This window comes from Helicoverpa armigera, chromosome 4 (genome assembly GCF_030705265.1).
Source record: "Helicoverpa armigera isolate CAAS_96S chromosome 4, ASM3070526v1, whole genome shotgun sequence".
Taxonomy (NCBI): Eukaryota; Metazoa; Arthropoda; class Insecta; order Lepidoptera; family Noctuidae; genus Helicoverpa; species Helicoverpa armigera.
In genome coordinates this window covers 845,760-871,343 of record NC_087123.1, presented here as the reverse complement: position 1 = coordinate 871,343, position 25,584 = coordinate 845,760, and the positions used below count along the sequence as shown (strand labels likewise).

At 39.5% G+C, this 25,584-nt stretch overlaps 4 protein-coding genes across 12 annotated transcripts in view; 1 reads left to right on the top strand and 3 right to left on the bottom strand.

Annotated features, from left to right (window-relative positions):
• LOC110370446 (uncharacterized protein ZK1073.1) overlaps nucleotides 1-1,895 on the top strand; it is a 48,717-nt gene extending 46,822 nt beyond the window's left edge. For all 8 annotated transcript variants that reach the window (XM_021326249.3, XM_021326248.3, XM_049846847.2 and 5 more), the window contains one exon: nucleotides 129-1,895. In XM_021326249.3, coding sequence (XP_021181924.1) covers nucleotides 129-314 — 186 coding nt within the window. In that variant the 3' untranslated portion in view covers nucleotides 315-1,895. The remainder of the gene's footprint in view (nucleotides 1-128) is intronic.
• A 151-nt stretch (nucleotides 1,896-2,046) lies between these two features.
• LOC110370445 (tubulin alpha-8 chain) lies at nucleotides 2,047-7,114 on the bottom strand. 2 transcript variants are annotated; one of them, XM_021326240.3, is made up of 9 exons: nucleotides 6,947-7,114; nucleotides 6,174-6,402; nucleotides 5,651-5,823; nucleotides 5,189-5,317; nucleotides 4,617-4,787; nucleotides 4,191-4,331; nucleotides 3,588-3,803; nucleotides 3,122-3,285; nucleotides 2,047-2,940 (listed from the first exon to the last, which is right to left on the bottom strand). In XM_021326240.3, exons 1-9 carry the CDS (start codon nucleotides 6,947-6,949, stop codon nucleotides 2,808-2,810), a joined length of 1,359 nt encoding a protein of 452 aa, XP_021181915.1. In that variant the 5' UTR covers nucleotides 6,950-7,114; the 3' UTR covers nucleotides 2,047-2,807. The 2 variants fall into 2 exon arrangements, with proteins under 2 accessions (XP_021181915.1, XP_021181916.1); XM_021326241.3 differs by having other exon boundaries at nucleotides 6,174-6,399.
• A 3,504-nt stretch (nucleotides 7,115-10,618) lies between these two features.
• LOC110370498 (insulin-related peptide 4) lies at nucleotides 10,619-11,041 on the bottom strand. Its single transcript, XM_021326326.3, has one exon. The coding sequence runs from the start codon at nucleotides 10,951-10,953 to the stop codon at nucleotides 10,687-10,689; it is 267 nt and encodes an 88-aa protein (XP_021182001.1). The 5' UTR covers nucleotides 10,954-11,041; the 3' UTR covers nucleotides 10,619-10,686.
• Nucleotides 11,042-21,719: 10,678 nt separating this feature from the next.
• On the bottom strand, nucleotides 21,720-23,175 carry LOC110370507 (basic helix-loop-helix neural transcription factor TAP). The gene has a single exon (XM_021326337.3). It carries the CDS (start codon nucleotides 23,082-23,084, stop codon nucleotides 21,861-21,863), a length of 1,224 nt encoding a protein of 407 aa, XP_021182012.3. The 5' UTR covers nucleotides 23,085-23,175; the 3' UTR covers nucleotides 21,720-21,860.
• Between the last annotated feature and the right edge of the window lie 2,409 nt (nucleotides 23,176-25,584).

Genomic DNA, 25,584 nt, shown 5'->3' with positions numbered 1-25,584 from the left:
GGCAAACTCTAATAAATAAACATTTTTTAAAAATTCCTTTTAATTTAGTGATTGATTCAAAATTCCTAAGTGTAAATCTTGTCTCACCATGTATCATTAAGCTCATATTCCATTGTATTGTGTCCCAGCCAGCCAAGATAGCACAGTCCCTCCTACTGTTCTGCCAAGGCCAAGGCCTGCTGACGTCCCTACCCCCACCAGGGGTGGAGCGGCGCATGTCTCGCGCCATGTCCATGGAGGAGTACGACAAGCCCAACATCCGCCGCCTGTCGCTCACCCCGGCGCAGCCTGACTCCCCGCACAGGAAGCTCTAGCTGATCCGCGGGGACTCCTTGAAAGAGGAGACCGTCTGAGCCTTGTGCCCTTACAATAAGGCCGGTTTTTGTCTGAAGGGTTTTGGAGTTAGGGCGTTTTGGATTTCTGGTAGGTGTATTCTTCTGTGCGGAAGAAATGTCTGGTATATAATAGTATAGGATTGCTTCAGTTTATTTTCTGCTGTATGTATGTATATTAAAGAAGATTCAAAACGCCCTTTCTCCCAAAATGACCTGATATCAGATTTAATATGTCTATAAACTGTATGTTTGGTGTAGAATCTGTAATAGTGAATTAAAATGTTATGTCGGTGTTGCATTAGCATAAATTAATAAAACATATCGAATATAATGTTGTCCTTTGTGCGATGAAATAGAGAAAATATTTCAATCAATACAAGGTGTTAAACATCACGCTTTCATATTTCCTGAGGACCCTGCAAGAATTTATCAACAGATAATACTTGTGCAAAATAGATGTTGTCACAGTGTCTTTTGGTAGTAATATTCTTATAAATGTTATACAATCATTTTGAAAAGTTTTAAGGGCCTTTAGGTCAATAGATCAAGTTTGTAGGATAGAGCACCTTTGTCAATGTGTAGGTTTGTTAAGGTCAGTCTAAGTAAACGCGTTGTCTAAAATATCACAGTTTCACTCAGCTTCGGCATGGTTAGGCTGTTTCTATAGAAGAAGAAAAAGAAACCTGTTTACATACCATTGCAGTGTTGTCTTGTGTGTTCAAAAAATTATCAAAGACGCAAGCTCTTTAGAAAACTTATACCAAACCAGTTTATTTTTAAATATTGTGTATTTTCCTATTTATTATACGAATGTTATATTTTGATAAAGCTTTATTTATAGAAGCTTGAGATGTGATTTTTATTATTGTAATCATATTATAAATTATGGCAATTTTCAATGAAAATTAGGGCCCGCTTTTTGTGAAATGTGTATTCTATTGGATGAATGGAAGATCTTTTTAACCGACTTTCCAAAAAGGAGGTTCTCAATTCGGATGTTTGTATGTTTTTACGGTGTATGGACCAATGTCTATATCATCACAAAATGTTAGAGTAGTTAATATTTTATGCACATTCGAAGGTTGACTAGCAATTGGAAAAGCAGTTAAAATACGTTATTAAGGTTTACAGTTTTTGTGGGCATAAAAATCGTGACCTGAGCTTGGATTTCTTATTCGAATACACGTAACCCATGCACGAGACTTATTCAAGTGATCGGCTTGCATAACAGAATTAACTGGCAAATGACAAAATAAATATCCCAAGATGAATATCTCAAAAACACCGTGAGCAAAAACAACAAAATTACACAAGTTACAATCAGTGGGATTTTGCTGTTTTACCAATCGCTAGTTTCAATCTTAACTTTTAAAGCAAAATTGTGGAGAGAAATATTTATTTTCGTTGTGTTTTTTGTTTTGTAAATGATGTAAAGAAATATTTTACTATGTTAAGAGTTATTTACTATTCTAGTATTATGTACAAAGTACCTATGTTTTGAATAGAATTTATAAATATTAGATTGTATGTTATAATTCACAATAAATATTTACTGTAGAATTTGTGGTTTTATCTACCTTTGTCGTTTAGATTACGGGCAAGTGATAAATAATCAGTATCTGAATTTGGTACCTGTCAATGTAATAAATGCGTAGTGTAACAGGTATACGCACCAACGAAGGAAATTGGGAAGTTAAATTAGAGCCGCAAATGGAAATAAACTGGACATTTTATTGTGACAAGAACATCAGACGGTACACTGTATATAAACTTTTTCATTCATTTTACAAACACAGACGGACGTACACAAATATAAAACATTACACTTACAACGATAGCGCCGCATCACACCGCACATTACGCGATTCGCCACAAAACACGTCCCCATCATCATATCTATTTAATGTAAAAGTAATAAAAAAACTTGGTATTTCTCCGTCCAGTATTTGCTATAAAATTTGTAAAAATCTCAAAAATAAAAACTAAAAAAAATAGACGTCGCAAGTCTGCCGGACGAAGAAACGTATCGTGGCGAGGGAGGCCCCGTGCTGACGCGGCGGTCCTCAGCGAGGCGGTAGCAACTCGAGCATCATCCGACCTCCGCGGACATTTTCGAACCTTTATAAAAATTTTCACAGTTCTGCAATAATCAATATCAATAAACGTGCGGCCGCGGTTTTGTGGCGTCCGCTTCGGCGGCGACGCTGCAGCCGCCATTACACACGCACAACCTGCCACAGCGCATGAGTCGCAGCTCACCGACTGTGCACGCGGCGATGCTGTTCTGTTGCAGTGATAGCGCCGGCCCAGAGGTGGCCAAGCACATTGACGGCAATTTTTCACTTTCAAATATTATAATAACAGTTTGACGATAAAAATGGTCTTCTCTGCGCTTAGCCAAGTGTGCGCCGGCCGATGTACTCTGTATGCGAGTCGAGCTGGGTGCGGCGGTGGGGGGCGCGGCCGGTCACGTCATAGCTCGTCGTCGCAGCCCGGCTGCATGTCCGACGTCTCGATGGCCACTTCGTCGTAGTCGCGCTCGAGCGCTGCGAGGTCTTCTCGAGCTTCTGAGAACTCTCCCTCCTCCATACCTTCACCTACATACCTGAAAACAAGCATGAACGTGTCAACTTGACCACATGCATACTTCTACTACTACGTCGGAAGACAGAGTTCGCCAAGGGGTATCGGGATGCCCGGGTAACTGGATTAAAGAGATTAGAGGGGCAGTCGGCTGCATCCCAGAAGATTATAACTGTTTAGAGAAGATTCAGCAAAAGACTTACCAGTGCACGAAGGCTCGCTTGGAGTACATGAGGTCGAACTTGTGGTCGAGCTTGCCCCAGGCCTCGGCGATGGCGGTGGTGTTGCTGAGCATGGAGGCGGCGCGCTTCACCTGCGCCAGGTCACCGCCCGCCACTACTGACGGCGGCTGGTAGTTGATGCCCACCTGTCAGAATAATGGGGCAGGATTTAGTTGGAAATCTTGCAATTAGGGTTTTTTAACATCACTCGACTTCTCCTTGTCACGGGTAAGGTTCCTCCAAAAAAAATCTGTCAAAAATTATCAATAAAAGAGGCCTTTTGCTTCAAAATCCACATAGATTTATTTTTCTCGGATAATCCACATAGATTTATTTTTCTCGGATCTATGTCCCTTTATAAAAATCATCCATCCTCAGCTATACAACAGCCAGCAGCTCATCACAAATTAAACTTTCAAAACGATCCTTTAAAATTCTCCAAGCTCACCTTAAAACCAGTAGGGCACCAATCCACGAATCGTATCCCGGCTCTGCCCTTCATGGCGGCGATGGCGGCGTTCACGTCTTTGGGCACCACATCGCCGCGGTACAGCAGGCAGCACGCCATGTACTTGCCGTCGCGAGGGTCACACTTCACCATCTGGTTCTGTGGCTCGAACAGCTCCGCCGTGATTTCAGATACTGACATGCCTTCGTGGTACGCCTGCAAAGTAAGGTGTTGTATATAAAAGAAGAACTTAAGGAAATTGCTGCTTTGGGAGAGGTTTAACCTACGTCTGCACTGGAATTGCAGAGCAAAAAGCGTAGGTATTCATTAGTGTCTGTAATGAGAAAGTAACTGTGATAATAAATAAAAAGAATGTATGTTATAAAAGAGGTAAGTAATTTGGTGAGTAAGTAAGCCCTAGGCATCCGGTAGTCCTATTTAAGCTAATCTGGCATGACAAAGGTTATATTGTGTCACATGTCTAACAAAATAAAATTGGTAAAGGCGGACTTATATACCTAGAAGTTTTAAGTAGAAGTAAGCTTAAAGTACGAAGTATAGTTCTGTCTCACAACTTTGCAATACACTTTGGAAGAGTTTTACCTTATCGGCAGAGACAACGGGAGCGTACGCGGCGAGCGGGAAGTGAATGCGCGGGTAGGGCACCAGGTTGGTCTGGAACTCCGTCAGGTCCACGTTGAGCGCGCCGTCGAACCGCAGCGACGCTGTTATCGACGACACCACCTGTGCAAGACCAGACCATGGAGAAACATTCATGATTTTTAATAAACAGACCTCTTGAATAATCTAATGAACAGGCCTCTTGAAGGGAAAGGATGAACAATCTTTGTGGTTCATACACTTTATAATTTATGGCATATGATCAAAAGACTATGAAATAGTTACGAAAATTGGTTGACAGCCGTTTCAACCACAATCAGATTGGATTGGTTCAAAGAAGAAATTATCTCCGAACTATCTGTTAACCAATATTACATTATTATTAGTAACTGAACATTTTGTCCTTACTTGTGAAATAAGCCTGTTGAGATTAGCATAGGAGGGCCTCTCGATGGACAGCCGCCGCCTACAGATGTCGTAGATGGCCTCGTTGTCCACCATGAAGGCGCAGTCCGAATGGCCGATGGTGGCGTGCGTCGTCAGCACCGCGTTATACGGCTCTACCACCGCCGTCGACACCTGCGAAAAACACATGCACTGGAATATTTCGTGCTGGAAGCGTACTCGGCTCGAGAGCTAAAGGTGTATTTAGTCCTCTCCCAATTTTATTTGGAGATGTTTTCTCCTTCCATACTCTTCTATATTCCGTCATCTCGCAAGTAGCATCTTTTCTAACTATATCGACTAATGTTCTATTTAGTATGAGGTCTTAACAAGCTGGATGAATAGAAACTCTATTCCAGGAAGTTGAATGTTTCTTGTTGCTAAAGGATGATGTGGTTGGTTTTTATGAGGTCATTTTCATGTATTGAAATCTTAGTAAATAAGACAAGGTCTAATATATGGTTTGCAAAAATAGTTTTCTGAAAGCAGATCACTGTGCCGCTGTGCGAAATTATTAATCCGAAGTGGATTCTTACTTGTGGTGCTGGATAGATAGCGAACTCGAGCTTGCTCTTCTTGCCGAACTCTTCAGAGAGCTTCTCCATCAGCAGCGAGGTGAAGCCGGAGCCTGTCCCGCCACCAAACGAGTGGAACACGAAGAAACCCTGGACAATGTAATAATGAGATTATTAGCACCTTTTACTCTTTCAAGATTAAGTAATCCACGAAGCAAGCAGAAAGATTAAAAGCTATGTTTAAAATTACTTGGTCCAACCGAACGACATGGACACCCAAATCGTACGTAATTTTTAAGCTCCTACCTTGAAAAAGGGTAAAACACTCACGAATCGAGTAGAAAATGAATTAGATGAACATCGTGTCATTGGTCAATAGTCTTGGAACTTGTGATATATGGCCAGGGTTTCCATGTCGTATTAAGGAGACCTGTATAGGAAACAAATAGAACAGCTTGTGGTGACGAAACTTCTTATGCATACCTGTAAACCAGTACACTGGTCAGCCAGTTTCCTGACTCTCTCCATGACGGGACCAAGCACCTCCCGTCCGGTGGAGTAATGGCCGCGTGCGTAATTGTTCGCCGCGTCCTCTTTGCCGGTGATCAGCTGCTCGGGATGGTACAACTGCCGGTACTCTCCTGAGCGGACCTCATCTGCAAACGTAAATGTACATAGCAAACAAAGGACGCTTGGGAACAAATTGTATTCAGAAAACTGAAAAAGAAATTAGAATTAATTCTCAAAATTCTCAAAAACAGGAGATCCCAAGTAAATAAGGAAAAGAAGTATACCTCTCCCTCTCCCTATATGAAGCTATGCCAAATAGTAATAAAACCTCTCGTAGTCTGAAACTAAATCTATTGTGTACGTAAAACGAGACGCCCGTATTGTCTAACACCTACCAGGTTTGATTCCAAATGTACCAGTGTCCTACATAGAATGGCTGCAGACCTCCAAGATCCAGTTCAAAGTTACTAAGCCAAGACTTGGTGTAGTTACTCACCAATAACAGTGGCTTCCAAGTCCACCATAACAACTCTGGGCACCATCTTCCCTCGATCAGCTTCAGAGAAGAAGGTGTTAAAGCAGGAGTCTGCAGCATTGGGGTCCTGCTCGCATGCCGGCAGGGTCCCGTCGGGGCGGATGCCGTGCTCGAGGCAGTACAGCTGCCAGCAAGCCACGCCCATTTGCACTCCCGCCTGCCCCACGTGCACCGATATGCACTCCCTCTGCTCGCGTACAAAATGGTCGCACGTTATTGACATTTAACTATAGCACGAGTCCTTTCTGTCAGCAGTTGAATATATGTAGTTAGAAATATCTTCAACATCGGTTGAAGTATTCATGGCGTAAGAAAACCTTTGAGATTAAGGTCAGTGGGTCTTCTTAGGCAGATTATGTAATAAGCTTTACATCGTAAAATGGCCGACGACTGACAGTTCCGAAATGACAAAGCAGTCAAATATGAAAATGAATTTATCATAAACGATCATAATTAGTTACAAGATGATTCTAAATTAAACGAAAAAGTTGTAAAGTTCTCAAAGATTTAAATATAAATTAAGAATTATGGGAAGTCAGTGTATCAACAATTTCAAATATTAAAAATTGAGAAGACCACCGGCACAAGCACATTTATTCAGTAACCTTGAAGTTGAAAACCTCCCAAATATTTGCTACTATTATAAGAACACACAAAAAGGCTATAGGAAATTAAATGTTACCTGAAACACGCACCAAGTTGAAAAACTATATTTACATTCAAATTTCACTTACCATGATAGATACTGGTAATTTTGTCGATCCTGTGCGAAAAATATATATCTAAAAAACTGTATAAAAAAACTATTACGTTACGAAAATTTTGAAACGGACTGAAATTTTGAAAAAATTGCGAATCAGCGCCCGTCTGATGGGCCGCTTGGATATCTTGTTAATTTTTATTCCACGTTTGAATTTGCATATGGCTTACTGTTACATTTCTAGACTGCCAGGTTGCAAAGAATTGAACAAAAAGTTTGATAATTGACCAAGTAGATTGCAAAATAGGTACATCGGCTATGAATCCATTCGATCCTACTAATATCAGCAATGATAGTTTTTGGGTTTGAATGTATGTTCCTCAATCATGCTTTAGTGAAATTTTACACACGTAGGTACCTGCATATAGATTGGTTCTAGTTAATTAAATCCTACTCTTCCTTCCGTACACTAGTGGGCCAGGTAGGGCACAGGTTAAATATGAAGGAGAGTTACTTATGTCCAAGATTACATATAATATTATACATATGAGCATATCTACTTATAAATAGTAAACATAATGCACATAGTTCTTTAAAGAAAACTATGGCATAGCTCTTCGGTACCCCACTTTTATGTCTACTTGCTCATTCACACATGAAATCAAGGAGACAAGAAAGGTGAAAATTACCATAACTTCCGCACATGTTTCAGTCAGGTCCAATGCATATTGTTAGTCTGAATATTAATGAGCTATCTTCAGGTATAAAAGCTAGGGTTTGCTGTGCATACGGCACATTCGATCGTCATACATTCGCGATAGCCTTTCATCCTTCACACAGGATTTATCAATCAGTCATCATGAAACTGATTTTGTGTTTTGTTTTGCTTCTGGCGTGCTTTTGTTCTTCAGAAGCCCTGTTGCCGATAGATACGTATTGTGGGCGTAAGTTACCTTATGCGCTGGACAAGGCTTGCCCGCCTACTCCTGACATGGTGAAACGTGAACCTGGGTGGTGGGCGCTACCACCTAGGTCTGTGATGGCGCTGTCCAGGGTCCCTGGCAAGCGACTCGTGATCGACGAGTGCTGCGACAAGCCATGCACCCTTGAAGAACTATTATCCTACTGCCCTTAAGATTATAATTGAAGCGTCTGTGTTACGAGTGTATATTATAGAGTGATTATCGTGAATACTTTTTAACTTATAGCAACATGACTACTATTGCTTGTTTTTGTCTGTATAAATATAATTAAAAATCAGAGAGATCAGAAATTAAAGTGGTTTTTTTTATGCCCTTTTTAAAATAAATATTGTAAGATCTAACGTTAGAAACTTTGTCAATATATGTTTTTATCACGGAAATGGTTACCTATCGTAGATTTTTTATTATTGATTGCAAGTCTGGTCTTTGACGAAAATAAGGAGCAGCATTTAAGTCGAGGGTGGCAGTACCTACGTCACAAGTGGGGCACTAAGATAGGGGTGGGCAACTATTAGGGCAACAAGAGACGGGGTGAATGGGGCGGAGTGGTTTGCTTTCACCCCTCTTCTATGTCATAAGTTGATTTGCATTTTTGTGCTCGTTAGCCAGAGTATTTTTTTTTTCATTTTAGAAAAGAACATAGAGGTCTTCTTTAAAAGTCGGCTTTAGCTAACTTACTGGGACTGCACGTACATCATACGTAGTGCTGCATGTTCTTTTGAGAATTTTAGACTTTTCTATGAAGTAAATACCTATATGATAAAGTTAAATAATAATAGACAACCTGGGCCAATCTAAATTTTAATTAACGGGTTTTTACATATTTATAAAACTAATTGAGGAATTTAAAATCCTGAAGTTTTCTTACATAGACATGGTTTTCTCTAAATGCCTAATTTGGACTAAATGTCCGTTTAAAACGTAAGATCTTAACACATTAGGTAGATTTGACACATTTCTATTTTTTGGGATTTTTCAATTTACGAAAGAACGTTGTAAAAAAACAATATAACTTAAATAATAATAAAGGTCGTTGTACCACAGACCGATGTAAATTAAACTAATCCATGTCGTAGATAAATCAAATTATTTTAGTTTTTAACTTGTACCGTGGTCACACCGAGTGTTAATCCTTTACATGCAAATGTAAGCCATTGTGAAGTGTTAACATTATTTTGAATATATAATTGCATGATATTGTTGTAGTGTGTAAATAAAGAGGAGTGTGAATATCGATTCGTTTCGGCTGCGCGTGCGGTGAGGGCTGAACTTTTGATATTTCGTATTTATGGTTGAACTAAGATCCTACTAATATTATAAATATGAAAGTTTGTGAGAATGTATGAATATATATTTGTTATTCTTTCACGTAAAAACAGCTGGACCGATTTAGTTGAGATTTGATAAGTAGATAGGTGATGATGATACCCTGGATCATCAAATAGGCTACTTTTTATCAACACACCACGCGGGCGAAGCCGCGAGTAGAAGCTAGTAATGTATGTAAATGTACTGGATAAGTATAATAACAGTTTGTTTAAACTGAATCTTTAGTCGCTTACATTGATAAGTAATTACTTTAGAAAGCTTATGTTTGGTGTACCTATGTTGTCTTAATGCAAAATGTTGTACATTTCAGATCAAAGCTCAAAGCTTGATTAAACTTTTTCGAGTACGCCGCCAATTTTAGCAGTAAAGAGAAAAAAAGTACATCACAAAACTTTGACAAATAACTGTCACCCAGTAGACAGGGGGTCTTGACAGGGGTAGATCAAAGGACGATGTTATCGTGAAACCTGATTCTTATCTGCAGAATTATCGCTAATGTGCTGAGATATCATCTTAAAATGGGGATGCTGTGGATTTGTGTGGCGGACTAGCAAAATGTGGTGTTTGCTGTGTAAGTACTGATTTTTTGTTAATACGTAGTTTTATTTTATGATAGTGTAGGAATTACTTATATTGATCCTTTTTGTATATTTTAGTTCTTACAATTCATTCATTTCTTTCTGTGTAACTACCTACCTAATGTTAAAACCATAGAGAACAAAATAGCGGATATGCAACAGAAAATCTCCTGAAATCTGATGAAACACATTGCTATTCGTTGTCTTTGTACTCTAATGATGCTTAAACTGTTCAGGATATTATATGTAAAAAATCTTCGGATCAGACAACTCCGTGCTGATCTTCGAACTTTTTTAAGAGAGAAAAATAGGTCCACCGATTTTTTCCTTAATGCACTGAAACAGGGGAATAGCAAAAAAGTCTTCCAGTCCAATGACAATCCTTGCACAATAGCCCGAGGTGTGGCTCAAACAAAAAATCCCATTTGGTCCACGGAGGCGGAATAATGACCGCTTTTTACCGGTTTAATCCGGATCAGATAACTGCGGGACTATGCGATGCCCGTTTGATATTCATGATCATTCCCCGGGGATTTTGGGGATCAAAATGTACTGCCGAGTTGCCATTTGGAATAATTGATTATGACCTACTAGATGTAATGAAATATGCATTTTGGTAGTTAATTAACGGCACGAAAGTACCTTCACAGTTAGTCAAAATTATAAATTGAGTATAGCCTTTATTTACTTAGTTAATCTTTTTTATTAACTTTTATTGATTCAAGCTTTTGATGTAACAATTTTTACTGACAATATAAAAAATAAAGTCTAAAATGCAATTAGTCAATTAGTAATAAAATAAAACACACCAGGTAACCTCCATAATTTATTTACATCAAATATTCAACACGTTCACTTGACAATCAGCCATGCCTGTAACTTCGCTAGCAGTACGAGAGCAGCTCATCCACCGTGCAGGGTTTGTAGCAGCACTCGTCGACGGGGCCCCGCTTGCCTCGGGCCCCGCTGAGGGAGTGGGCCGCATCGGGGGACATCCACCAGCCCGCATCGCGCTTCACTTCTTCAGAGCCCCAGCAAAGAGTAGCCAGGACTTCAGCTAGACGGCGACCGCAGTAGTAGCTTGCACCGTTTTGCGCTTCGGAGGACCAGGCGAACACCACCACGATAGCAAGAACCAAGAACAGTTTCATGGTGACTGGTTGGTGGTTGAAATTGACGCTTGGAAAACCCGAAGGGTTAGTATTGAAGTGTTGAAGGATGTAAGGAGGTTACTAAACCACGAATGTGGATTGAATGTGTTGATGCTAACCAATCCTTAGCTTTTATACCTGGAGATAGCTCATTAATATTCAGACAGATTTCATTAATAGGACCTGAACCGAAAATCAGGTGGGTAGGCTATGGAAAATTAAACTCGTATGTCTAAATGAGTTTCCATTTGGTTGGGCTTATTGAAAAGTTATGACATAAAGAGGTCATAAAAGGGAAGTTACTTGAGTAACAAGAAATTCATATAACAATTACTATGCTTAAAATGGAGTACCAGGATTGAATTACCAATTAAAGTCTTAATTGCAAAATATCCAAAAGAATGTGAACTATTTAACAAGAACGCGCGGAACCATTGAATTATGAGTCTAATCACGCACGTGGTAGTTACGAAGACATACACGTACATATTAAGAAATTACTAACAAAATGAGCATGGCTTTAAGCTGCCTCATAAACATTATAACTGTTGCTTTTAATTACATAAGCACTTGCGATTAGGTACTAGGTACTAACATGTGAGTGGTCCTATTGGTCTTAACCGACTAGAGAAAAACACGCTGTTATACTTAAGTGACCTAACATATTTTTTTTTACCAAGTAAAGCATTTTATATGATATGCATTTTTACTATTGATAAAAAATCACAACACCTATTTAGTAAGCCAATTGGATATAACAGACTTTTTAAGTCCAAGTTTCCTCACAAAGCCAATCAGTTGCGTCCAAGACCCATCCAGAAAAAAAAAACAGATAAACTCATTAAATAAAAATAACTAAAATTAAGACAGATAAAACTACATTCCTAACTGAAGTAATAAAAGTAAACAGTAGCGGTTATAAAGGCTGGTAATTAAATCTTAAGGGTCTGCCCCACTAAGGGTCTAGCGAGGGTGCGTCACAATGGACCGTACGACCAGAGCTATAGGGCCAGGTGCATGGTCGTGCACAATGGTTCAGTTGACTTTATTTTATTTGTGATTTACTGGCTGTGATGTGGATGTGGTGCAGTTCTATTAGAATACGATAGAGAATGTGTTTAGTATCAAATGTGAACGAATTGTACCTATAGGTACTTTATTTGAGCTTCTAAACAAAATTTTTCGTCATAATAGTTTATTGTTAAAAAAAAACAGCAGTTATTATTATTTTTCTCTATTGATACCTAAGTTGATTAAAAATGTATATGAATGTGTATATTCTCCCGAAGGTTATATGCTACTTGGAACAGATGAGAAAGTAAAGAATTACAAACCAGCAACACACATACACATTGTTTCTAAAATATTTCAATGAAAGTATATAATAAAACGCTTGCGAAAGAAAAACCAGCAAACACGTCGAGTTCTATACTAAATTCCACAATAAACGGTAATAAAAAACTAAATCCTAAACCAGTATAACCCAATTACATTTTACACCAGCTTTCTCCCCTCCTTAATACCGATTTACCAACAGTTTTTTGGGCCAAAAATCCATTTTTTCGATAAAAAATTTCGTCTATGAATGGTCTCATTGTTCGCGGTGCATTGGTGCATCGCGACAGATGGGAGTTCTATGTATGGTGAGCTATGGTGTTGGATATAAGCGATAAGGGTAAACGGTTTGACACCATGACAATCGATCAGATTGTTCTGTGAGTCTATGGCGATTTGTAATAATAAAAGTGAAAGTTGTAACGATAAAGGTTCTTGTACTAAGCTATGAAAATCCAAGCAACAAAGAAAGAATACCTACAAAAACAAAAATAAGATAAAAGAAGTAAACTATTCAGGTTTATAAGAATTTACTACAAGAAAATACTGCCTCGAAATGGCGAGAGCACACAGACCTATTTTTTAAGAACGTAGCAAGTACGCTACGATTGAAGATGCTACGCTTTTTTAACTCGTAGACTCGTAGGCTCGCATTCTACATATTTTGCTTGCTATTTTTATATTTTTCGGCCAGTCAGTATAGTTTACTTGGCTATTTATGGTAAACCGTCAGTCAATTGCTTGGCTATTTTGCTTTAATAATATGTTTGTACGGTATTTAGCTTGTCTACCGAAAAACGGTTATTTTTCCTGCGACTGAAAAGGAAACACGTAGTCGTCAGGATATTACCTACCTCCATGCATTTTATTTCAATTATTTCAGATATTTTAGCATGTAAACCAATAAACAAACTTACGTATTTCCCACATTAGTAAGCATTCAACCAAACTGCCTACATCTAGAAATCTGACGTCATCTTCAAAGCTAGGCGCCTCCCACCCCTTCTAAAGTATACCTAAGTCAAAAATCTTCACCTAACACACATATGTATGGACGTCATAGGAACTTTCCTTCTATTCCTATTACTTCCAGGCCAGTAGTTGTAGCCCGATTAAGGCGCGACAGCCGTGACATCGGCGTGTTATTGGTAAATTCGACATGCGTGGGAGTTGCCGCAGACTCTATTTCATATTTATTTATTTATCTTTGTGTTAATTTTACGGTTGTTAGGGGGCTTTTTGGACTTTTGATGCGTATTGGTTTGTACCTAATTATTTTTGAGTTATTGGTCCCTCTATATGCTTTTTAGTTTTCAATACTTGAATGTTCAACTGATTTTGATGTAACTTTGTTAAATATGTATAAGGTATTTAACATGATATTCAGGTATATAAAAAACTGACTTTAAAATGCTTATTTGTCTATTAAAACGACAACCTGGTGCATTTTAGTGAATATTTTTATATTTAAAGTAAAAAAACTGTTTCTTATTACATTTTTATTCAACCCATCTGCTACCACTACAAAAGTGTGTCACAAAATCAGCCACACTTGGTCACTTGTACCCTATTACTAAATAATCAAACAGACCGCTAAATTGTCACCAATCTGCGTATTGTAAACAGTTTAAGATAGCCATACCGTGCGGCACGCGTACGGCACGCGACGGGCACGATAGCGGCACGTTTTCACACTTGTAAGACACGTGTTGCGGTGTTTTCGGTATAATTTTTTGATTAGCTTAATAGATCTTATTCTGGTCTGATTAAATAGGTAAAACCCTGTGTAAAACTTAGGACTTAAAATGAACCTCCGAAAAAAATGATTTTTCTTATACAAGGAGAATAATTTAAGAGGTTTTAGTTTAGAACTTTACATCAGTAGTGCGAAATGTTGTTGAAAACCTGTAATTAAAAAAAATATCTGGGATGTTTATGTTACTTATGTAAGTATATACGTAAAGCAAGTTTAGCAATATAAAAAAGTTATGTAACCTAGTACCACATCTTAAGCCCATCTGCTACCATAGGAAAATAATTAACAATATCATAACTAGGTACTCAAATAAAATAATGGTTTCCAATTGGCATATAACAGTTGATACGCCACACGTGTCGTCGCGTGCCCGTCACGTGACCGGCGTGACGTCACACTTGTGCAATTATGGTGTATAACACACCTCGTTACACATATAACATTAAATTAATTTCATATTAGGTATCTTAAGATCGGAAAATAGGTGGAAAGTCAGCAGGTTTTTTTTTACGCGAGAACGTCATCAAAGGTCTTGGTAAAAAAGTAAATTGGCACTAAGCTAAAAGAGAAAAAACTCCTTCATTTATAAGGTTTCAATCTGAGTTTTATGGCCCGAACTTGAATCTTTTTCCCAGATCATCGTCATCAAGTACCGTTGAAAATCATAGAAGTGTTTGATTGTCATATTTTTGCTCCCTTTAAAAAACCCGTGTGAATTTCTCACACATTTTTTGACACGCAAAATATTGTAATCCGCAATCCTAAAATGACACTTGAAATCATAACTAATAGTTGGTACTTTTTGTCACCAATACGTGGTACTTTTGGCCACTAAATATGACACGGTCGGTCTCAAGTGGGATAAACATGAACTTACAAAGTATTTAAAAAGCCATCAGCGATGATAGGGTTAATTTTTGTCATTGTTAACGTGTGAAATATTTTGAATTGTATTTTTATAGGATCATTAGGATTTTTAAGTGTTTAATCTACTACTGTGGTTTTGATGGTCGTGTGAAATTTTTTATAACTGGTGTGTGAAAAATTGTTCCAGCATTACAAAATCCTGTATGTTGGATGACAGAGTGACTTGGTAACAAAATTTTTGGCTACAGCAGAGTAGATTTGTGGTTTCTCCCTGAGGTTTGACTGGCAATAGAAGTTTTTGAAAAACCAATCGAATTTGTTATTCACACATCTCGTCTCCGCCCACTCAGTAGTATCATTGAGTCAAGAAAATCTATTGTTTGTTTGAAACTTCTTCCCACTGTTTGTTAAGATTTTGAGCCGAAGAGCATTGCAGGAAGAACTTTTTTAAGCTTATGAGGACATGTGACCTGACTGCATCAGAAAGGTGGCTTAATAAACTTGATTTAACTTAACTGGCATAAAGTTAATCTCCTCTCCTCTTGATCAGGTTACTAATCTAGCCGAAATAATTACCAAAACTAATACAGATGTACACTCGACCTCTATAGCGTAACTCGTACTATTAATATTATTTCAACAAACATACACACAAAGATACAGTTAGTTTTCAATCAACTTCAAGTACCAACGCTCGTCCATAGCACCAAATGTTCATAACTTGGGGCAACCCTAGAAAAGCGAAAGAACCAAAATTCCACCTTAACCACATAAAGATAAAGTTGAAATTGGTTCACCTCGAAAAGCACGAGGCTAGTTTATAACGTGCAGTCAATAATAGTCCTTATTGCATTGAGTGAGGGTGTAATTTGGTGTGATAGAATGAGGTCAAAGTGAGCTTTTCAAGTGTTTACGCTTGGTGTAAAATAAACCTTTCAAGTATATGGAATGCAATGGTTTTGCTTGTTTAAATTAGTAGCAGTTGCGTTGTTGGTCACTTAGTAATCTGTTACATAATTTACATAGGTAAATTAATTAGAGCATTAGTACAAAAAAAATCGAAAAAGATATGCTTCAAGCGTTTTGAAAATTCAAGATTTTCAAAAAATTGTAGTTTAAGAAATAGATTTTCTGGACATTTAAGGCACACACACAGGAACTAAGTCGAACTAAACTACGCAGAAATAAATTTCTCATTTTGCAAAACTATCAATAAAACTTTCGGTAGCCACAAAACCTATTGATCGAACACCAACTAATATTTACAATAAATAATTTTACTTTATTTGCTGAACGTCAAATCTCTAAGCTCTTCTCCCTAACTTACATTCACCATTTTAATAAGACCCCTTCCAACTTATAGACCGACCATTTTTATACCTTTTTTTTTTTTTAACGACGTAAAAAATCATCAAATGACCCCTCCCGCTGTGGGTTAGCAGCGGTGAGGGAGTGTCAGACTCTTACTGACTAAAAGCCGTCGTGTTCCGTCGTAGGCCTTATGTGCTAGGGCCGCGGTACCTCTTTCGAACAACCCGCAGCCCCGGCAGGCCTTGGCCCTGCTGGGCCCCTCTGGGGTTGCTGACATCTCTTTGAGGAGCGCGTGGAACAACGCGCGCCGCCGACACGGGTCTGTTGTCTAAAAACAGACATGAGCGATGAGCCACCCGAACTCACCGCCCACAGACCCACGCCTACGGTGGCCGGGAGTCGTCTCGCGACACCCGGCGCCCGTGGTGTCTACCTGCTCCAGCGCGGCGGCCGGGATGAGAGGTGCGAACTCTCTGACGTTCCGCCGCCTCCTTCTCGAGCATGACTGCTTCGCAGAAGGAGGCGACGGCATCCCATTCCCTTTCGCCCCGGACCATGGCTTGAACCAGGGCCGGACGCGAGAGTCGCCGCCGCCCACAGCCTCGACGAGGACCCGGCGGTGCCCTTCCCACGCAGGGCACTCCTGGACTGTGTGGTCCACCGTGTCCTCGGGGCTATCCGCACAGTGGTGACACCGGGCGCCTCCTCACGACCGATTCGATGCAGATACCTCCCGAAACAACCGTGTCCGGTGAGGACCTGCGTCATGCGGTACGTGAGGGCGCCGTGACTCCTCCCGAGCCACTCCTCAAAGAGGGACTTACCGCCACTATGGTGGCGTGCCCTGCACTGGGTTGCGACAGTCGCTCCCTCCAGGCCACCATGACATCCCGTCGGAGCTCTGCCCGCTGCGCGACAACTTGTCGCGGCAACGGGGTTTCCCCCCGGCGCAGAGCCTCCTCGCGCCAGTCGTACAGGCGCAAGAAGACTCTCGCCTCCAGATCCCACGGTGGTAGTCCGGCTAGTAGGCCAGCTGCTTCGCGGGAGATCGTGCGGTACCCCCGGATTAGCCTAATGGCTATCACCCTTTGGGGCACGTTCAGGTAGTGTACAGCTCGCGGCCGTACCGAACGTGCCCATACCGGGGCCCCGTAAAGGGCCATGGACCGCAAGACTCCCGCGTAGAGTTTACGGCAGGGGGCGTTTGGGCCTCCCAGGTTGGGCAGGAGCCGCTTGAAGGCAGCACCTGTCTTCTCCAGTTTGGGGCCCAAACGTCGGAAATGTTCGACGAAGTTCCACCGGCCGTCGAGGACGAGTCCTAGGTACTTCATCGCCCCCTCGACGCCGATGGTAACCCCTCCCACCGTAATTTGGGAACCTGAAGGTGGCGCGTTCCGAAGCCCATGAAAGCACATGGCCTCGGACTTGTGCAATGCCACCTCCAGTCCCAGCAGCTGGATCCTCTCAACGACTATCGCAACCCCGCGCGCCATTATGTCGGCTGCCTCCTGGTGCGACCTCCCTTGTGCCAGTACCAGCGTGTCGTCAGCGTAGCAAACCACGCTGACGCCGCTAGGGAGGTCGGCGCGCAGCACCCAGTCGTAGCCGATGTTCCACAAGAGCGGCCCCAGTACCGACCCCTGCGGAACACCGCACGACATCTCTCGCCGGTTCCATTCCCCATTGTGACCGGGGTAAATGATGGACCTATCCGACAGATAGGCCTCGACCACGCGACGAAGGTAGGTCGGCACCCGGTGGTACCGGAGTGCCTCCCTAATGCAACTCCAGGGAAGGGTGTTGAAGGCATTGGCGATGTCAAGAGACACCGCCAAGACGACCCCCCCCCGGGACACAGCATCCCCCGTCGTGAGAGATCTCACGCGCATGATGGCGTCCACCGTTGAGTGCCCCCTGCGGAAACCGAACTGGTTGTCCGCGAGGTCCGGCCCCATCCCCCCAAGGTGCGCAACGAGGCGGTGTGCAACAACTCGTTCGAAGAGCTTGCCCACCTCGTCGAGACCATTTTTATACCTAACTTTTACTCTACAAGGGACAACAAAGGACCTTCTTATACTGGTGACTTATGTGGTGGTAAGTTGTGATAATTTTGAGTCGTATATGGTTACAATAAGGTGTATATTTGAATGGTAATTGATAGGTAAATTGCATGTCAGCTGTATAGCCAATTTGTGGTGATGTCGATTCATCTTGTGGTATTAAACGCGGAGAATGACAGAATTGATACTTTTCTATATTAGTATAATGTTTGGGATTAGATATATTGGGTGGTATGAATATTTCTAATGGATTTTATTGCAAAAATGCAGTGGTATTATTTTGTCTACAGTTTATATTCATACAACCTACTATGCACTATGCACATCTTTTAAATATTTTCCTTGTAAAGTTAAATTAGGTGTTTTGAAGTTCTGATTTATACAAGCCTATAGGTGACTTTATATGTTAATCCTTCATTGCCGATTTGTGGTATTTTTCAATTATTTACAGGCCTTCAACTACTTTTTTCTTAAGTCATCAGAATATTTTAATTGACTGCCTAACTCAATCAAACTCAAATTCAGGAGCGACCACATAAAAATCAAATAAAATCACCCTCCCATTAAAAAACTTAAACAAACTGAAGTATATTAGCTTAGTGGACTAAACAAATACTGGCCCGGGGCTGCGATGAATTTTAAACAGACAAATCAATTAGCCCACGGCTAGGTTTCGGACATACGATAGGAGCACATGTGTTTTATATTTGATTATAAGTTTTTTTTTTTTCTAAATAAATATAAGAATAGAATAGGGTTTTGTGGTTGTTTTAGAAAACGTAAATAGCCTGAGGTAGTCTTACCGAATCAAAGCTTTATTTTGTGTAGGTACTCTTCGTAAACGCGTCAGCTGAATTCTCTGATGATGTGATGTTTGAAATTGTTATAAAAATATCATTATTGTTTTTGACATTACTATAAAAATATAATTCCGAATTTCAAGTACACATAATTATATCAAGTGTAAAATTTTATTTTCTTTTTTTACCTATATTTCTTCTCTGGAACTCCATACGCTTAAAAATAATGAATCAATGTAACTTAAAAATGTTTTTGATGTCTGTTAAGCCTAAAGTTCTCATTTGGTCGACCATTTAACCACCCGTATTGGAAGCTAAGTTTCCAAAGTAAATGGGACTTGTTACACTAACATGCAGAATTTCTCTCTCATAATAGTCTATACATAAAATTAATAGGTTTTTCTGCACGAGGGTGCAATACGTATTGAATTAATAGCCGGTGCACCATCAGTGTAGATCTGTGGGGAGATATTACTAAGTATCGTATTTTACTACCTTTAATGTGTTTGATAAGAATTTCTGTGATATTTTGGTAGTTTATTATGCTGTTAATCAGTTTCCCAGCTAGAGATGAGAGGACAGTACGGAATCCTTAACATGCAGATGGGCAGTGGGCAACAAAAAAGGCTTTAAAGAAGATAAAAATAAAATCAGCAATAGCTGTTGTAGTTACTGTTCTACTGTCACTGTAAAAGTTGCAAAAATAAATCTTTATTTGCAACATAAGATTTCATGACATATTTATTTTTGACCCCAAACATGCACAGTGGTACTTTCATGTACAAATCTTGGCCAAAATATTAGGATAATTGACTAAGGTTTTTTTTGTAAATACCTTTACACGATTTTGTCCTCTTCCCCTATTACTGTAGGGGTGAATTTGCCATGTCATATTAATATGGGTTTTGGGACAAAAATTGGGGTGTCCCAATGTTTGGTTAGAATTGGTAGACGTGATAATCCGTTGGTTTCGCTACATTGTGTATGGACACGGCTGTTGCAGCGTGTCATTCGGATTCTGATGTCAATAGAGTTAAATAAACGTGGTTTTGTGACCAGAAAATTGGTACCTATAGATGAGGTTCCTTTGATGGGAGCTAATTAGTTTTGTCCTTTGTTTTGACCTAGATCTCATTTGAGATATCTGCAAGTATAGTCCGTAACACTATTTCACTTTGTTACTCCAGATATCTTTTAAATAGTCTTCAGATGAAAGTTGCTGGGATCTTGGTACTCATAATTTAATTGACCTTTTAACTGTCAGAAAAAAAGACCTATTATCTGTTAAAATCCTCTAGATACAAAAATCTCTACCGAGATATACAAGACATAGTTTCTGTTTACAACGGATTTCCCATCACACATAACAGAAACAAAACACTGAAATTAACTTATAGTCGGAAGCTAATTTCCTGTTTGAACCATTTCGAATGGCGACTCCTGCGCAATGGCTCGTGACGAAAGCGCAGATTTGTTCTGTAATTATTGGAAATGTGTGACAGTTGGGCACCAGGTGATATTTGTATGTTTGTTGATAGATTTAGTTGTTCCAATGAAGTTTGTGTTTGAAAGTATGATAGAAGTGGTAGCTTTTGAAAATTATGCGGAAGGAAATAAAAGTTTTTATAAAGGTTCATGCTCATTTATTTATTGGAATATACACCGTATGTGTAAACTGATATAGAATTGAAAGGTTATTAACGTCTTCTACGCGTTAATAATAACAAGGAAATCATGTCATATAAGCCAATTACGACTCGAGTATAAACTACTTGTAGTGTCTTGTAACGGCCCTTTCACACGGCAGTCCAGTTTTTTGCAGGATACCGTTTTTTGCAGGATCCCGTTTGATCGCAAAAGATATTAAGACGGAAACAGCATTTTGCAGGATCCTGCATGCGGTTTGCTCGTGTGAACACTAGCATATAATATCTTTTGCGATCAAACGGGATCCTGCAAAAAACGGTATCCTGCAAAAAACTGGACTGCCGTGTGAAAGGGCCGTTAGTCCACATGAGTCCTCCATCAGCTATCGATCAAAATATGACATCTAAATAATTGGAGCAAACACGAACGTCCAGTAACAATACTCGTAACGAATTTCCAAAGCAAACATTAGTTTTTCGAAAATCGTAACTCGATCCAAACGGGTGCCCCTGTTCTGAATTACTAACTCCTATTCTGCAGTTCCTTTAGATTTTATATCAAGGAGATAAGGTTCATATTTGATTGTTCTGGGTACATTTTTTTCTATAGATCCTGAACAAAGCTGCCATAGGGGTGCGCAGAAGCATTCACAACTTTTCGCTCTTTAACGTCCATTGTTCCTATTTGATTTATATTCATGGTGCTTACTTGTATTATTACACAGTGGTAAATCATGCGTCAATTTCTCCCTTCGTATACGTTGAATTGGGCTACCGTTTATTTGCTATTGTTTAAACTTGACAGATCAATACGTTATAACATTCTTTTTGAAGCTCTGTATGTAATTTTGCAACCACTTCAAAAGAAACAACCCCATCTGTATGGCTTTGTATAATTTACTGCATACTCCAAATATTTCTAACTTCTTCGTCATTTAAATAAAACAAGTATTACAAATATAAAAAAAATACATTTTATTTCACAAAAATGACTAGCGAGATAGACTTTTACAATAAACCAACTTATTCTAATATACTAAATTATTGTCTTTGGTACAATATTTTGTGCTTACTTCTAATTTGTATACTTATATCAAAAATATTTTGTACATAGTGACTAGGTTTTAATACATTAAATTTGAGCGTTCACAACACTAGGGGCCCTGTTATAAAAGTTTCTGTAACATCTTTGATCATTATAATAATAGCTATTTTGTAAATATTCATTAGTATTACCATTATAACAATTAGTTTCAGTATATCCGTACATGGAATTATTATATTTTCCATAAACGTAATCTTCAGTCTTCTCAATCTTTCTATTCTTTGCTGTATCAAAAGCGTTTCTGAATATTTCGTAATTTTTCTGATTGAAATATTCACCGTTGACATTATTTGCTTCATACGTACTTTCATTGTAGGACGTATCATACCTTTGATACTGATATGCTTGTTGATTCATATCTTCTCCGAAGCTTGAAGGATGAGTGAAAAACCCTGTCCCAGTAGTAGACGTGATACAATTTCCACCTTTATTATTAACAGACACAGTCACGTTGCCAACATTTATGAGCACACCTTCAGTCGTCTGCATAAAGTTAGAACCATTCGGAAAAGGTCTGCTAAACCCTTGGAAGTTCCTATAACTACCATCGTTGCATCCGTCGGGTTTGTTTGGAACTAGGAATATATCTCTGAAAGCATCCTTTGCAACTTTTTCACCAGGCATTGAATAATTTTGTAGCTTTTCATAGTCTGATACTGGCGCCGCTTCACCAGAATTTATATTGTCCAAGGATTCTAATGTTTGACTTAAAGCGAAAATGTAGTTGTGGGCGAATCGTAGTGTTTCTATTTTGGTGAGCTTTGTGTCTTCAGGAAACGTGGGCAACACACAGCGTAATCTATCTAAGGCTTCGTTTAACATGTGCATCCTATTTCTTTCTCTATCATTGGCCTTCATTCTTCTATTTCTCTTTATCTTCATAAGTTGCGTGGGGCTTTTACATCTTGAAATTCGGTTCTTTCCATTTGCGTATTTCCTTTTAGGCTTGTTAGGATCTTTTGGCTTCTTTTCTTTCTTTGGCGTCGATGTGTTTGTTAGTAAAACATTTTCTTCAAAAGCTTTGACATCATCTACCGTGTCTTGGAAGGAATCGTACTCATCGCTGAACAGTTTTCTCCTTACATCTTTAGTGGGTGTGAGGGATATCCCAAGGTCTGAGGTATTATGTTTGATAGGCGTGTTATTTGTGGAGTTTATGAAGGAATCCGTGTAGGACCTGTCGATACCAGAGTCGTTGCTGCAGATGCTGTCGTTGAAGTCACAGTAGTCCTCGAAGTTGGTGCTGAACATCGTAGAAATCTGGAACAATGAGAAAGCTGTTTAGTTACGATGCTTATGAGAACTTGTTAACAGTTATGTTTCGAACGTAATAAAAATATGTTGCTTATTTTGCTAGAACGTTTGTAGCGCATTTTTTTATGATTGTTAAGTATTAAGAGCTTTGATCTGTAATGACATTGTTATAAAAAATACATATTGAAACTTCTATCCACAATCCTCTTGATATAAATATTTTTTCCGTAAAAGTTAAAAGTCCTACATGTTTGCACCCTCATTATTTGTCTTACACCAATTACAGCACAGGGGACAGGTGCCCACCCCCAGCCAGGCCATTGCGTGACCACCTCATGGAGTCAGTTGCTGTTGAACTTTATCACTTCCGACTTCCGGACAGATTGGCCGTTTGGGGTGCTCGAATCCGCCCTATGGATTGATCGGGAGGGAATGGTGTTCTGGTCTTATTTGACATTAGGAATTAGTTAAGCTTTCTGTGTGAAACTTATTGCCGTATCAAAGTCATGTAACAAAACGAAAACATTGAATCATTTTTGCCACACCTCTGAAAATGATTGAAGTCCTATAAGAACCCAAAAGTTTAAGAGTGTATTCAAAATCTCGTTTCAGCCGGAAATATTGTCGTTTTTTCTTCCACAGCTCAAGTCCAGCATTATTCGAATACCGTATTTTGTTTTGGAAAACTGTATTTTTCAATATATAGATAGTTGGGGATTTATACATTATACTACTTCCTCAAATAGTGTTTTAAATGAATTGCCTCCCGATCACTTAATTACAGACAACGCCGGCGTACCGCACCTGTTGTGGGCACGCGTCGGGCACGCTCCGCGTCGCGTGCCGCGTGCTACTGTTTGACTTTACGCTATGATCTTCATTTGTTTGTTGTCTGATGGTTTGTAGTCCTTTGACACAGATAGGACCGACCTGTTTCTCAAATGTCCATAAAGAGAACTGGTTTTCTTGCTTTTAATAAGCTTTAAGCTATCCCTTGAACTTATCGCGATAGGTTAGGCTCTTCCTCTAATGTGAAGTGTACATAGATTGGAACTATTATTGGTTTATTTACATTTTCCTAAGCATGTTGATTTATTTTTATTGGTTTTTGTTATTTGCATTTCGAAACTGCCCATGTCTAGATTGTTTTGCACCCCATCACAACTTCCTCCAAATATTTATTTATGATATAATAATATGCAATCGAATTAGTACGTAGTAGTAGTATTTTTCTCTTCAATTGCAGGGTTAAAAGTACATTACAATACAAGTTGCATTTCTAAGAGAATGGTGTCTGCTTAAGGTTACCCCTGTGTTACAGATCACCATTTGTTATCTAGTCCCTACCTCTTGCCTGATCCTTATAAAAAAACATGTGTGTTTTATTAACTTTCCTATCGAAGTCAATCTCGAATCACTCAATCGCAACTCGACCGAGGGTGGGCCACCTGTGTATTACACTACACGCTTTAGGCACGCGACCGACATTTGTTCATAGTAAGACCAGTAGACCGCGACGAAGCCGAGTTAATTGCTGTCGAATTGTTATACGTTTTAGATTATTATTTGTGAGTTGTTGTTTTAGTATTAGCATTAAGAGTTCGTGGCCATTAAAGTTAAGCAACGCTTGGCGCGGTTGTTCCGTGGATGGATGCTCATAACACAGTTTAGAAAACCGGCCAAGTGCGAGTCGGACTCGTGCACGAAGGGTTCCGTAAATTACAGTTCATCCCTCAGTTACATGTATGGGGGGCCCCACCCCCAATTCTTTTTTTTACTATTTAGTGTCATATTTTTGTAGCGGTTCATACAACACATATTCCCATCAAATTTCATCACTGTAGTACTTATAGTTTCCGAGTAAATCGGCTGTGACAGACGGACAGACGGACAGACGGACAGACGGACATGACGAAACTATAAGGGTTCCGTTTTTGCCATTTTGGCTACGGAACCCTAAAAAGGCGAGGCAGAAGATGCGATGTTTTAGTATTACTACAGTGAGCGGTCAGTTTTTGAATCGAGCAGTTTAAAAATGAATAAAAGAATTGCGAACGAATGGTTCTCGAAGGCCTGGTTGGTATGTTTATGGAAGGTATGGTTGGTACCTAATATACATGTAAAAAAATAATCCAAGTGAAATTAAATATCAATAACGGATTTAAAAATATTGCTAAAATAAAAAGTTGCCCTTAAATAATATTTAAGTAGAATATGTGAAGCTCAACTTACATTATAAAAAAAAGTCTTCAATCGGTTAGCCCAGATATCACCAAACACATCACAACACAACAGTTTACAAAAAGATTTATAAAAAAAAAACCAATTATTAAATTTTGTCCACCATGACTAGAACCTACACACTGTGCGTACGCGCGTGCGTCGCTAACTGGGGGATGGGTCGGTGTGAACCCTGCTTTATGTGCTCCGAACTCTGGTCCTGTGGGGCGGACGAAGCCCCGCCCACAATACTTGTATTTTCGAATAGGTTTCGGAA